The 12,726-nt window shown below is 42.4% G+C and overlaps 3 protein-coding genes across 4 annotated transcripts in view; 2 read left to right on the top strand and 1 right to left on the bottom strand.

Annotated features, from left to right (window-relative positions):
• The window catches only part of LOC131281145 (uncharacterized), a 30,086-nt gene extending 29,866 nt beyond the window's left edge, over positions 1-220 (top strand). The window contains exon 9 of the mRNA XM_058310404.1: positions 28-220. Coding sequence (XP_058166387.1) covers positions 28-220 — 193 coding nt within the window. The remainder of the gene's footprint in view (positions 1-27) is intronic.
• A 4,070-nt stretch (positions 221-4,290) lies between these two features.
• LOC131285916 (protein MAK16 homolog A) lies at positions 4,291-5,372 on the bottom strand. Its single transcript, XM_058314773.1, has one exon. The coding sequence runs from the start codon at positions 5,346-5,348 to the stop codon at positions 4,341-4,343; it is 1,008 nt and encodes a 335-aa protein (XP_058170756.1). The 5' UTR covers positions 5,349-5,372; the 3' UTR covers positions 4,291-4,340.
• Positions 5,373-5,859: 487 nt separating this feature from the next.
• Positions 5,860-11,262, top strand: LOC131282380 (splicing factor 3B subunit 3). Of its 2 annotated transcripts, XM_058311821.1 has the most exons (5): positions 5,860-6,157; positions 6,394-7,569; positions 8,590-8,897; positions 9,106-11,084; positions 11,170-11,262. In XM_058311821.1, the coding sequence occupies exons 1-4, from the start codon at positions 5,932-5,934 to the stop codon at positions 11,041-11,043; spliced, it is 3,648 nt and encodes a 1,215-aa protein (XP_058167804.1). In that variant the 5' UTR covers positions 5,860-5,931; the 3' UTR covers positions 11,044-11,084; positions 11,170-11,262. The 2 variants fall into 2 exon arrangements, with proteins under 2 accessions (XP_058167804.1, XP_058167805.1); XM_058311822.1 differs by lacking the exons at positions 8,590-8,897; positions 9,106-11,084; positions 11,170-11,262 and adding an exon at positions 8,211-8,342.
• Positions 11,263-12,726: the final 1,464 nt, after the last annotated feature.

The following is a 12,726-nucleotide window of genomic DNA, read 5'->3' as shown; positions in this document are numbered from 1 at the left end:
ATGCCTTTATATCCATTTGCATCACAGCGAAATGGTACACAACATCATTGCACCGATGCTGGCGCGTCAGGATCTGACGCTTGCACGGTTTGACGTCCACCATGCCCTGCCGCACACGGCAAATGCACTCATTGGGCGTGCGGCACACATAGCGGTCCTCGATTCGGAGCTGTTCATCGAGAAGTTCTTGCTGGTGGCCGGACTCAAATATTTCAGCTAGCCGCTGAAAGAAACGAACAAAAATCGTTGCAGATCGGATGCAGAGGTTAGCAGGAGGGTGCTGCTGTCTGCTAGAGGGTAGGAGCAAACATTTTGCAATCTGGCAAAGTAGTTAACACACGACTGGAGCAGACGAAACCGCAGCTCGAAAATACATAATAAACGATCAAAAATCGCCCACGTTCGGTAAACTTAACAACTGTAAACTCTGAAACGAGAATACCCACGATATAATGGTGGCATAATTTTAAACGACGGAAAGCAAGTCACATGCTGTAATGGTTTAGTAAAAAAGTGGAACGAACGAAATTGTCATAGAAAAACATTTAAAAATTTAATCTCTACATAGCAGTCGACATACGAGCGAAATTTTATAGGAGATAAAAACCTAGGAGGAAACCGTAATCAAAGAATGTTAAATATAAAATCAACTTTTTTATGTATGGCGTAACAGAAACAAATCAATCAAAATATAAAAAGAGATACAGTATGGTGAACAAAAGCCTCGACAGAAAACAAGTGTTTATTTCCGATACAAGCAAATAACATTTCATGATTAAAAATCTATTAAATCAACATTAAACAACGGAAACTATCTACGAGATACTCAGCTCGTTGGTACGGTTGAAGACTATAGCAAAGTATTGCAGACTGGAATTATTATTACTTTTAAATCCCGTTATTTAATACCGTAACTAAGGTAAACTTTCACTGCCATTGGTTGAGGTGAATATGATAAGTTTCAAAATTCAAATTAGTTTGTGGTGGCTTTGTGTTCTGTTAAACTGCGCCACTTGGGAGGTTTACGATAAAAGTGTAACTGCTATACAATTTTTATTCATTGCTTTTCTTCAAGTGTGTTCCGACAATCGCATCCATGTGACAAATGCGTATGTAGTAAATGATGCAGTGACACGTAGCATATTCACATTGTATGGACCAGATAGGGACGATCATAGCAAATCGTGAACAAAATTACCAAATTTATGCAACTATGCTAAACATTAATATATTAAACGTATATAATAGTAGCGGCCACTCTCTGGAATCAAAAAAGAAAATATTAACCAATTGAAGTGTAAACATGAATACCAGGATAGTGCTGGGGTACAAGTTTCTCCACTTCTTCCCCAGTTAAGGGACACACTCGTAAATGCGAAATTTGAGACTGATTTAGTTTGGTGACCTTTAATGATTTTATTGTTTATAACGGTTTTTTACCTTATTTTTCGTGACGCATTATCCAACGTGGTATGCCATTGCGCCATTGGTGCGGGAGTTTTTATGTTAGATAGAATATCGTTAGATAGTGACGATATGTAACGAAAACTCGTGCTCTTTCGAAACTTTTCGTAGAAAAAATAAATATAAATAAAAATAATCCAATCAATAAAAAATAACTACCAGCAAAATCGAATCTTGTCTGAGAGGCTATCGATAGCGAAAACATTTCGAAGAAAGTATACAGTAGCCGAAATACAGTAGCCGATAGTGAAACTTTCCTACTGAAACGGACCACTCTCATTGGATGGTCTCTCCGGGGTCTGGCTCGAATGGCGTACACTGTGAACCGCAACTAGCAGAATGTGTACGATTAGTGTGTAATTTAGGGTTACAAGTTTAGGGTAGTTTAATATCATCGAGTACAGGGACACCTCATACACATACGCGATTGGCAACAAGATTGATATTGGAGTTGTCGTTTGTGTTCGGCATGATTGTAACTTTGCAGTTGAACATCATTTTTTAATCTAGTCGCTTTTAAACGATGAGTTTATACATGTTAAGGTGCATAACGTATCTCAACTTGACACAATTTAGTTCTCGAGCCATCAGATGGATGAAATAGTCAATTAATCGACGGAAAGAAAGATAGCAGAAATTGAAATTGAATTGAAGTGATTTGAAAACCTTAAATGGGGTTAAGAGAGCGTTACAAATTGCCCACTGTCTCTTCTTTACAGCTGATTTCAGTTGTTTTGTATCATTTGCATACAGAACAGAACGAGTAAACACCAATTTCGTAAGAACTTACGTAATAACAGGCCGAGAGAAAATAAAATAAATTAAGTATTCAATGTAAAATACACATGCTAATGCAAACATTTCAAACACACAAAAAACAGAACAAAGCAAAGGAAAAATGAGAACGGAAGCGAATGGTAAAAAGGAGCGCAAAACGAATCAATATTACACAAAAAGGAAAAAGCAAACGAAACGAAACCTCGAAGCAAAAGGTACTTAGCACATTATTTTACGAAGTGTTAAATATCTGCTAGTTTTCAATTAACAGAATTGCATAAACCAAAGGAATAGTCACCAAACATGATAGAAACAGTGTCCTAGCGATTAGAAGAATAAGAATGTGGTATGGGGAATAGGTTGGGTGTGAATGAAGTGGAACAAACATCAAAACAAAGTAAAACCGTCAGGATGCTACAGATGCAGAACAGTGTTGAACAAAGGGTTTCGAGTATGCTTATTGCAAGCAAGATGAGATGAGCACTTTTTAAAGAAGTCTACATTACTATCACTCTGTTAAAGGAAGTTGATGTTTGGAATTTGGAATTGTTAGAGACAGAAGGAAGAGCAGGAGGAAGCAGGTACTCCCATAAAGCATGAAAACGGTTCTATTTTTCCCCTTGCTACATGCTGTACCATGTTTTCAGGATATATGTTAACACTTTAACTGTTGACCGTTTGACTGGTTGGATCGTTTAGTGAATGGAATGTTAATCAAGCCGCCGACCCTTGCGTAGGATACAATAGCACATGAGAATGTAACCAAAAATTATAGCCGATGATCCTTTTGCCCTAAGGTGTTGCCCTGTTTGTCCCTGATAGCCCCATGGTCAATCCTCTTTCAGCTTACTCGTTAGATTCGATTCTTTCCATCTAGAGTCTTCACCGTAAAGCTACACAATCTGTACGAAACTCAAATGCACAAAAAAGATGAAGGTGAACGGTTGAAAGGTAATCGGTAGCAATAATGACGGTGTGATGGCCAAACGGGTGATAAAGAAAAATAAGAGTAATCGGAAAAAACGACACGATTGTGTTTGAAATAATGGTAATAAATGATCCAGTTGAATGCACAAAAGAAGATTGAAAAAGAAAAGAGAAAACAGAGGTAAGCCTACATGTTTAGAGATGGAGAAATATTTAACGAAACACGTAATCAAATAGAGAGAATGTTTCTTCGAGATCCAGTTTTATGAAAATACAACCACAGATCAAATCTTATAATCAAACAAATAGAGCATTAAAAGGACAGCTATTTAACGTGTCGAATAGAATACAAAAAGAAACAAAATAACCATGGTAGCCAATAGTCCCCTAGTAGGAAGGATAAACATGAAAACTCATACCCGAACAGACCGAATGGAAAATCAAACCATTTAAACTAGCAAAAAGACAACAATATTCATCCCAACCGTGCAACAGCAAACAAAAACCAAAAGACAATTGTTGCATAAGAAAGTGGCAAGCGTTTAAATTAGTTTTCTTGTTTTTAGCGGAACAACCATTCATTGAACTAACTGGAATTTAATGCTTATAAACAGGAAATGGAACACCAAAAGGCAACCGGGAGGTGTACGGTATTATAATGGTTTAAACAACCACCTTTTAACATACTCTTGCCCGATAACATAGAGAGATGCAGAGCTTGTCAGAAATTACGGCAAACAGGTAAAGCGTTATAGCTGTGGGTAAAATTCTAGAAACAGGATGAGATGTGCACGTGGCGCACATTAACGATGAACTACATTTGAAAAATGGTTTGAAGGATGCAGTTTGATTGTGCCCTGAGCAGATTTCATGTGTCATAACGGTAGATGCAGGACAAGAGTTGATAAATGAATCAAGAATAAAACTTTATTCAGGAAAAAACTAAAATTTTCATTACTCTAAAACTAAACTTTACTGTTTTTTTGTTCCAGATATACGAGTTTCTCAACATGTAATTTAAAAAAAATGGTAAATTTTGGGGCTTGATTTCAAATGTTTCATAACTGATTTATTATATGGATTTACAAAACGTTTCCGTGCGACCACATATTGAACCGTTGATTTATAGGCAATTAAAAGTAAGAATGGACATATGTAAGACCCAACCCACCTCATTGGCGAATTCTTTGTCGTGCTGGTGCCTCGGATTCCACTTCGTACTCGATTTCCAGTTTGGGTTTGCGAAGTTTTCGTGTTTTCTTTTTCGCGTCTGCTGTCGCCTTTGGTTTGGCCGAAGACGAAGGTAGGTCGTCGGTTTCGTCGTCCGATTTCGGAGGCCGGAGGGAAACCTTTGGCTGGTAGTCTTCCATATCAGAGCCTTCCGATGATTCGAAGTCACTGTCCACTTCCACCTGCTCGCGGATACCGGACTCGCTTTCCGCATCGGAGAAGTCATCTTCATCGTCGGTTGATTCGCCTTCCACAAATTCGTCCGGTTGATCAAGTTCACGTCGCAACTCTTCACTGACTTCCATTTCCTTTTCCACCTCCTCTTCCTGTTCGTCCTCAGCATCTTCGTCCATGTCTTCTTCTTCTTCCACCTCTTCGGCATCGAGTGCTTTATCGAAAGCAGTCTGTGGAAAGTTGTAGATATCCTCGTACATGCCCATCTTCAGACGCTCCATGAGTTCTTTTTCAATCGCATTGTCGATCCGCGCGGCAATGAGGGCCTTTTCTTCGCGTCTCCTTTCCCGTCGTTCAACCTTAGAGGACAACGGTACCAGCATGCTTGTTCGGCGTAGTTTAAGTTTGCGCATTCGAATTAGGTACTGCGTTATTTTGGTGAACCGCTGTTTGCACTTCAGGCGCACGAACCGATCCCAGTACAGGAGATTTTCGTTGATCTGGTACACAGCTTTCTCGAAGTTACGGGAAAGCTTAACCTTCTCCCAGTGCTTTGATGGGAAAGCATTTCGTTCGGCCGTCTTCATGTACAGGTAAACGTTGCCTTTTTCTTCCCTAATCGTGGCATATTGGCTGTTGGCGATGGGGCATGCTTTGCGCGAGCAAAGACCGGTCAAACTGTACTCGTTGCGACAGAAGTTTCGCGTTTGCGTTTTCACTTGAAACGAACAAAACTGACGACTGATGACACTCCAAACGATCTCATCCTGCTGCATCTTTAATAAGTTTCACTATTTAACACTTTTAAATCGGATCTGCACAGAAACGTTTTGCCGACAATGTTGTTTCACGCGGCTAGTTTTGGTTGTCCATGCGGTTACAATAATAACAAATTGACGTTTTACGTCAAAGTTGGCAGTGCTGCCATTAGGTCTGTGTGAATTTCGATCAAATGTTTCTTGGAGCTGCTGGCAGCACTTCTTTGTAAGCCTCATTTTGCGGAAACGGAATTCACTCTGTCATTTGCTTCCTAGCTTTATATCGACGCGGACGTTCTTGGATAGTTGGAAATTAATACAAGTTATATTATTGCGATGGAATAGAATATTTCAGTAAAACGTTTCTTTCAACAGAAGGCTCTCTGCAAGGTAAATATAATGGGATGAAAATAACTTGCCTAGGCAAAGAAATCTGCCATTATCATGAACTACACCCTCGCTTTCTAGTGAACATAACCTCAACACGATGGTCACTAAATACCTCCTTTATTTTCTTTTCCTAAAGGAGCGTCTTCTGCTTTGTTAGCCAATAAGAAAGAAACCGATCTTTCCGATAAAGTGGTGAAATTTCCGCTCAGAAATGTATCTGTACAACTTCATCCTGCAGCGTGCCACAGGCATCACGCACGCGGTACACGGTAGCTTCGCTGGCACCAAACTGCAGGAGATACTGCTAGCCAAAGGCAAAGGTCTTGAGCTCGTTCGTCCCGATCCCAACACCGGTAAGGTGCACACCTTGCTGCAGACGGAGGTGTTCGGAGTGGTACGTTCGCTGATGTCGTTCCGGCTTACCGGAGGTTCAAAAGGTAAGAGATATCACCCTAACCTCATTTAGAGGCGTATCTTGCATCTTGTTTGTCCGACAGAGTATGGTTTACAAGAAAACTCGTTGATTCACGCCTATAGCAATGAAAAAACGTAAGTCGCTTTTGAGGAATGTTTCTGATCATACCTTGAATTGAAATTTACGCTTACATTAACCTCAATTGGGTTTCAATGCATTAGCTGAGCTAACATCGTGCTTATTTCTTCCTTTAAATAGATTATGCCGTTATTGGATCTGATTCAGGGCGCATTGTCATCCTCGAGTACAATCCGACGAAAAATCAGCTGGAAAAGGTGCACCAGGAAACGTTCGGCAAGTCCGGATGTCGTCGTATCGTGCCGGGCCAATATCTGGCTATCGACCCGAAAGGTCGTGCCGTGATGATCGGGGCGATTGAGAAGCAAAAGTTGGTCTACATTTTGAATCGCGACTCCGAGGCACGACTGACAATTTCCTCCCCGCTCGAGGCACACAAGTCCAACACGCTAACATATCACATGGTCGGCGTAGACGTTGGTTTTGAAAATCCTATGTTTGCCTGCTTGGAGATCGACTACGAAGAAGCGGACACCGATCCGACCGGTGAAGCGGCTACCAAGACACAACAAACTCTCACTTTCTACGAGCTCGATCTCGGTCTTAACCACGTGGTCCGGAAGTACTCGGAACCGCTGGAAGAGCACGCGAATTTCCTCATTTCGGTGCCGGGAGGCAACGATGGACCGTCCGGAGTTTTGATTTGTTCAGAAAACTATTTAACATACAAAAATTTGGGCGATCAGCACGATATCCGTTGTCCGATTCCACGTCGGCGAAACGATCTGGATGATCCGGAACGGGGCATGATCTTCATTTGCTCGGCAACGCATCGCACCAAATCGATGTACTTTTTCCTGGTGCAGACCGAACAGGGCGACATCTTCAAAGTGACCCTCGAGACCGACGACGACGTCGTGTCGGAAATTAAACTGAAGTACTTCGACACCGTTCCACCGGCTACGGCAATGTGCGTCCTGAAGACAGGTTTCCTGTTCGTTGCCTGCGAGTTCGGTAACCATTATCTGTACCAGATCGCACATCTGGGTGACGATGATGATGAGCCAGAGTTCAGCTCAGCCATGCCACTGGAGGAGGGCGACACATTCTTTTTTGCGCCACGACAGTTGAAAAATCTGGTGATGGTCGATGATATTCCTTCGTACGCACCCATCTTGGGATGTCAGGTGGCAGATTTGGCGAATGAAGACACACCGCAGCTCTATCTCGCCTGTGGTCGCGGTCCACGATCGTCGATCCGAGTGCTTCGTCACGGGTTGGAGGTGTCGGAAATGGCCGTCTCGGAGCTTCCCGGTAACCCGAATGCTGTATGGACCGTCAAGAAAAGAATCGATGGTAAGTAGAAGCACTTCTACATGGGTGTAGTATCTTTTACAATTGTGTGTTTTGAAACGAGAAAGATCGACAAGTTGAAACAGTAAATACCCATTGCTACGTTTTTAGGTGAGTTCAGTATTTTAAATGATGAGGTTGTTCAACATTTTAATCTACTGAGCTCCACTAATGCACTTTTTAAAGTAACGAATTTCTTGCTCAACTTGTCCATCTTTGCAAGGCATTCAACTATATAAAATGTTTTGAAATTGTATCAGATAATAATACTAAAAGCTGGTGTTCGTCGATAATAATTTACACGTTAACCTACAGGTTCGTCGATCTCTACAACACATTAACGAAAAGACAATTCATCACACTTTATTGAGGCATATATAGTTAGAGATATAAGATAGTTACAATGATCGAATCCGGGAGAAGGTTGATTTCAACTCAAGGTACCGAAGTGTACTTCTAACTTGCCGACTCCTGATATTTTCGCAATTGCAAAAAATACAAAGTGATCTTGTTTTCTTGAAGATCATTCACATTGAGACTGTTGTACGATCGGAATCCTCGTTCGAACTTCTAGGTTAATTGTACACCCCGAAAAATGAGTTGAAATTCAAATCACAAACACCAGTTTTTCCTCTCATTTGCAGGCCATGTGTGAGTGTGTTGGAAGTGAACAAACGTGAATCGATCAAAGTGTAGTTGCCGCTAGAAAGTGGCTGCTCTCTCGAAACAGAACTCACACACAAGTTGAAAAACCGTTGGCCAGTAGGTAAGGAAAGCGATGGAATTATGATAAGATACTTATACCGATACTACACACTCCACTTCCTTGCGGCGCACAACATCCGCCGTCGTGCCATCGGGATGGATTGCAGCACACAAAGAGGCGGGGGAAATGTGTTGTGTTTGCTTAGAAGATGCAAAATTTGCTAACGTCGACGATATTATCTTTTTGATTTGCAACTGAAATTCTATAGCATGGTAAATTTGGACGATCGTTTCTTTGCTTTCCTCGGCTTCTTCCAGACGAGTTCGATGCCTATATCATCGTGTCGTTCGTGAACGCAACGCTCGTGCTGAGTATCGGCGATACGGTCGAGGAAGTGACGGACAGTGGCTTCCTCGGTACAACCCCCACGCTCTGCTGCAGTGCCCTCGGGGACGATGCCCTGGTCCAGGTGTACCCGGACGGCATTCGACACATTCGGGCGGACAAGCGTGTGAACGAATGGAAGGCGCCGGGCAAAAAGACGATCATGAAGTGTGCGGTAAATCAGCGTCAGGTCGTGATAGCCCTATCCGGTGGAGAGCTGGTGTACTTCGAGATGGATCCGGTAAGTTGGAATGATATTATTTTACTTTTTGTTATGCATTGAACAATGCTTTTAACTGATGATTAACATTGAACCTAGAATAGCTTTGAAGAATAAAATTTCGATGTGTACCTGCAGTTCTGACTACATTTTCAACATGAAGCTATCCTTCGCTCCTGGTGGAAAATGGAAATTTTCATTGTGTTTTTCTCTTACTGTCTCTTTCTAGACTGGGCAACTGAACGAGTACACGGAGAGAAAAAAGATGCCTAGCGAAGTGATGTGTATGGCCCTCGGATCCGTGCCCAGTGGAGAGCAACGTTCCTGGTTCTTGGCCGTCGGTCTGGCCGACAATACAGTGCGCATTATTTCGCTCGATCCGACCGACTGTTTATCCCCGCGTTCGATGCAAGCCCTACCGTCGGCTGCCGAATCGCTCTGCATCGTTGAGATGGGTACGATCGAGTCATCCGAAGATGGCGTAACGACCACATCCGGGTGCATCTATCTCAACATTGGTTTGACGAACGGCGTGTTGTTACGTACGGTCCTGGATCCAGTTTCGGGAGACCTAGCTGACACACGAACACGTTATCTTGGCTCGCGACCGGTAAAATTGTTCCGCATACAAATGCAAGGCTCCGAGGCGGTACTAGCTATGTCCAGCCGCTCGTGGCTAAGCTATTACTATCAGAATCGATTCCATCTAACGCCACTCTCGTACGAAACGCTCGAGTACGCATCTGGATTTTCTAGCGAGCAGTGCTCCGAAGGTATCGTAGCCATTTCGACGAACACGCTGCGAATTTTGGCGCTCGAAAAGCTGGGTGCCGTTTTCAACCAGATAACCTTCCCGCTGGAGTACACGCCGAAACGGTTTGCCATCCACCACGAGACCGGAAAGCTGATCATCAGCGAAACCGACCACAACGCGTACACCGAGGAGACGAAAAACGTGCGTAAGAAACAGATGGCGGACGAGATGCGCGAGGCAGCTGGCGAGGATGAGCAGGAACTGGCGAACGAAATGGCCGACGCGTTCATCAACGAGGTGCTACCGGAGGATGTGTTTTCCTCGCCAAAGGCTGGCACGGGTATGTGGGCGTCGCAAATTCGTGTCATGGACCCGATCAATGGGCACACGTACTCGAAGGTGCAGTTGGCGCAGAACGAAGCCGTCCTATCGCTTGCTTTGGTGCGATTTGCGGTCGATCAAAAGTGGTATGTGGTGGCCGGGGTGGCGAAGGACCTGCAGATCAACCCCAAGATCGGGGGCGGCGGGTTTATCGACGTCTACAAGGTCGACAGTCAGACGCATCAGCTAGAGCACATGCATCGGACGGAGATTGATGACGTGCCGGGAGCGCTTGCCCCGTTCCAAGGACGCCTACTGGCCGGAATCGGAAAAGTGCTGCGTATCTACGACCTTGGCAAAAAGAAGCTGCTGCGTAAGTGCGAGAACAAGCACATACCTAACGCGATCGTCAATATCCAGGGTATGGGCCAGCGGGTGTACGTGTCAGACGTGCAGGAATCGATCTACTGCATCAAGTACAAGCGAGCGGAAAATCAACTCATTATATTTGCCGATGATACACATCCACGCTGGATTACCTCGGCAACGCTGCTCGACTACGACACGGTCGCGACGGGCGACAAATTCGGCAACATCGCTATCCTCCGCCTGCCTCACTCTGTGTCAGACGACGTAGACGAAGATCCGACTGGCAACAAGGCCCTCTGGGACCGTGGTCTACTGAACGGTGCCTCGCAGAAGGCCGAGAACATTTGCACGTTCCACCTGGGCGAGATTGTGATGTCCCTCCAGAAGGCCACTCTTATTCCGGGCGGCTCCGAGTCACTCATCTATGCCACAATGAGCGGAACGGTCGGTGCGCTGGTGCCATTTACGAGCCGGGAAGATTACGATTTCTTCCAGCACCTGGAGATGCACATGCGCAACGAAAATCCTCCACTCTGCGGCCGGGATCATTTGAGCTATCGAAGCTACTACTACCCGGTGAAGAATGTGATGGACGGAGACCTGTGCGAGCAGTTTACCTCGCTGGATCCGGCTAAGCAGAAAAGCATCGCCTCGGATCTGGGACGTACGCCCAGCGAGGTGGCTAAGAAACTCGAAGACATCCGGACACGGTACGCATTTTAAGCGACCGATCGGAGGAATCAATTTCACATTTATCTTGTGGGGTAAGCATTATTCATCTCCAAAATTTAATTAACACGCCTGCTGGAACGTTGAACTAATTTAATATTTCTACCTTTTCTTTCATAGGTTGGAGACGCAGTATTTTATGTATTCTTTGTTTATCGCTATTCAAATCTCTTCTGCAAAAATCATTCCTAAGCCATCATCATACAGCCTAAGAATTAAATTATCCTAGGTAAGTTATAAAAAATTGCGTACAATAATAGATAACTGTTTTCTCTGATGATTTTAAAACCATGACCTTTGGACACCTATGAATCTTTCTTGATTATATATTTTTTAATGCTGATATTCTTCATGCGACATTTATTTACAATAAGTAAATATGCTTTTTTTGCATACTAATCTGGTCAAATGTATCTCCTGATTACTATCTTTGCAGAGCTTTACACCTGTTGGTTCTTCAAATTGTTTGCACGAATTTCCTTCTGAGGTAAGGAATCTGTCTATTGATAATTTGTTTTCAATTATGATGATATTTCAAAAACCATGACCTTTGGACACCTTAATGATGTCTGATTATAATTGTTTGAAATACTGACGGTCCACTTTGGAGCTTTTTTTTCGATTAAGTTAAGATAGCAAACACTCACACGAGAATGTTTTTTCCCCATTACTATCATTACAGATCTTTTATGTGTTCGTTCTTCATCTGTTGTGCACGATTTTAATACGAGGTAAGTTAAACAGCCTCAGCACAAATATCGATCAATTCGGAGCTGTCCATTGCATATATATTACGCCAAATGTTCGGTTCCTCCTTCGTCGTGGAGTGTATGAAAAGTGCCAGCTCGAATCTGTTAATCGACGTACGGTCATGATTATGATGATTAAAATCCTTATTGACCTTTGGACACCTATGAATCAATTTTGATTAAAATGTAAAATGCTGAGATTTTGTATAAGAACATTATTGTTGGTTAAATTTTATTGTTCCATGGCACTTATTTCGACATATCCTTCTGTTTGTTACTATCTTCGCAGATCTTTCCGATGTTCATACTACAATTACTTGGCACGAATTTCCTTCTGAGGTAAGAAATCTATCTATTGAATATTTGTTTTTCAATTATGATGATATTTCAAAAACCATGACCTTTGGACACCTTAATGATGTCTGATTATAATTGTTTGAAATACTGATACATTACTTCAAGAGATGTATGTGTAATTTTCTATACTTGTGTAATAAATATATACATTTTCTATTTACACATATCATTACAGATTTTGCATTTAATCGCATCTTTCCAAATAGAAAGTAGTGAAACCATCTGATTACAACACTTGATTGAAGCTGGTTTAGTCGATTGATTCATCACCACTAAGCGCAGGTACGTTATTGAAATATATATATATTTTTTGTATTTAACATGTTTTTCCATGATGCTTAATTTTAATATACTCTTACGCCATATTATGCTCTTGGTAAGAATGATTACATCAATCGTCTGATAAAATTCAATTATTTCAAGCATGCTAAAATAGTTGTATTTGATAAACGTATAACGCGGATTATTTTATTCCATGTTCAATTTCAGACTCATTCCGATCAGATGGAACTTCTCCACACACACCATATCGCGTGTGTGAAAATGCAAATGTTTATTGAAGAATTATTAC

The sequence above is a fragment of the Anopheles ziemanni genome, chromosome 2, assembly GCF_943734765.1.
Source record: "Anopheles ziemanni chromosome 2, idAnoZiCoDA_A2_x.2, whole genome shotgun sequence".
Lineage (NCBI taxonomy): Eukaryota > Metazoa > Arthropoda > Insecta > Diptera > Culicidae > Anopheles > Anopheles ziemanni.
Note: the sequence above shows the minus strand (reverse complement) of the source record. Positions and strands in the feature narration are given on the sequence as shown.

Bases quoted from the DNA above. Each gene is read 5' to 3' on its own strand.
- LOC131285916 (XM_058314773.1), bottom strand. From the start codon at position 5,348: ATGCAGCAGGATGAGATCGTTTGGAGTGTCATCAGTCGTCAGTTTTGT.
- LOC131282380 (XM_058311821.1), top strand. From the start codon at position 5,932: ATGTATCTGTACAACTTCATCCTGCAGCGTGCCACAGGCATCACGCAC. The intron at 7,570-8,589 runs GTAAGTAGAAGC...GGCTTCTTCCAG, and splicing joins CGTCAAGAAAAGAATCGATG to ACGAGTTCGATGCCTATATC. The intron at 8,898-9,105 runs GTAAGTTGGAAT...GTCTCTTTCTAG, and splicing joins TGTACTTCGAGATGGATCCG to ACTGGGCAACTGAACGAGTA.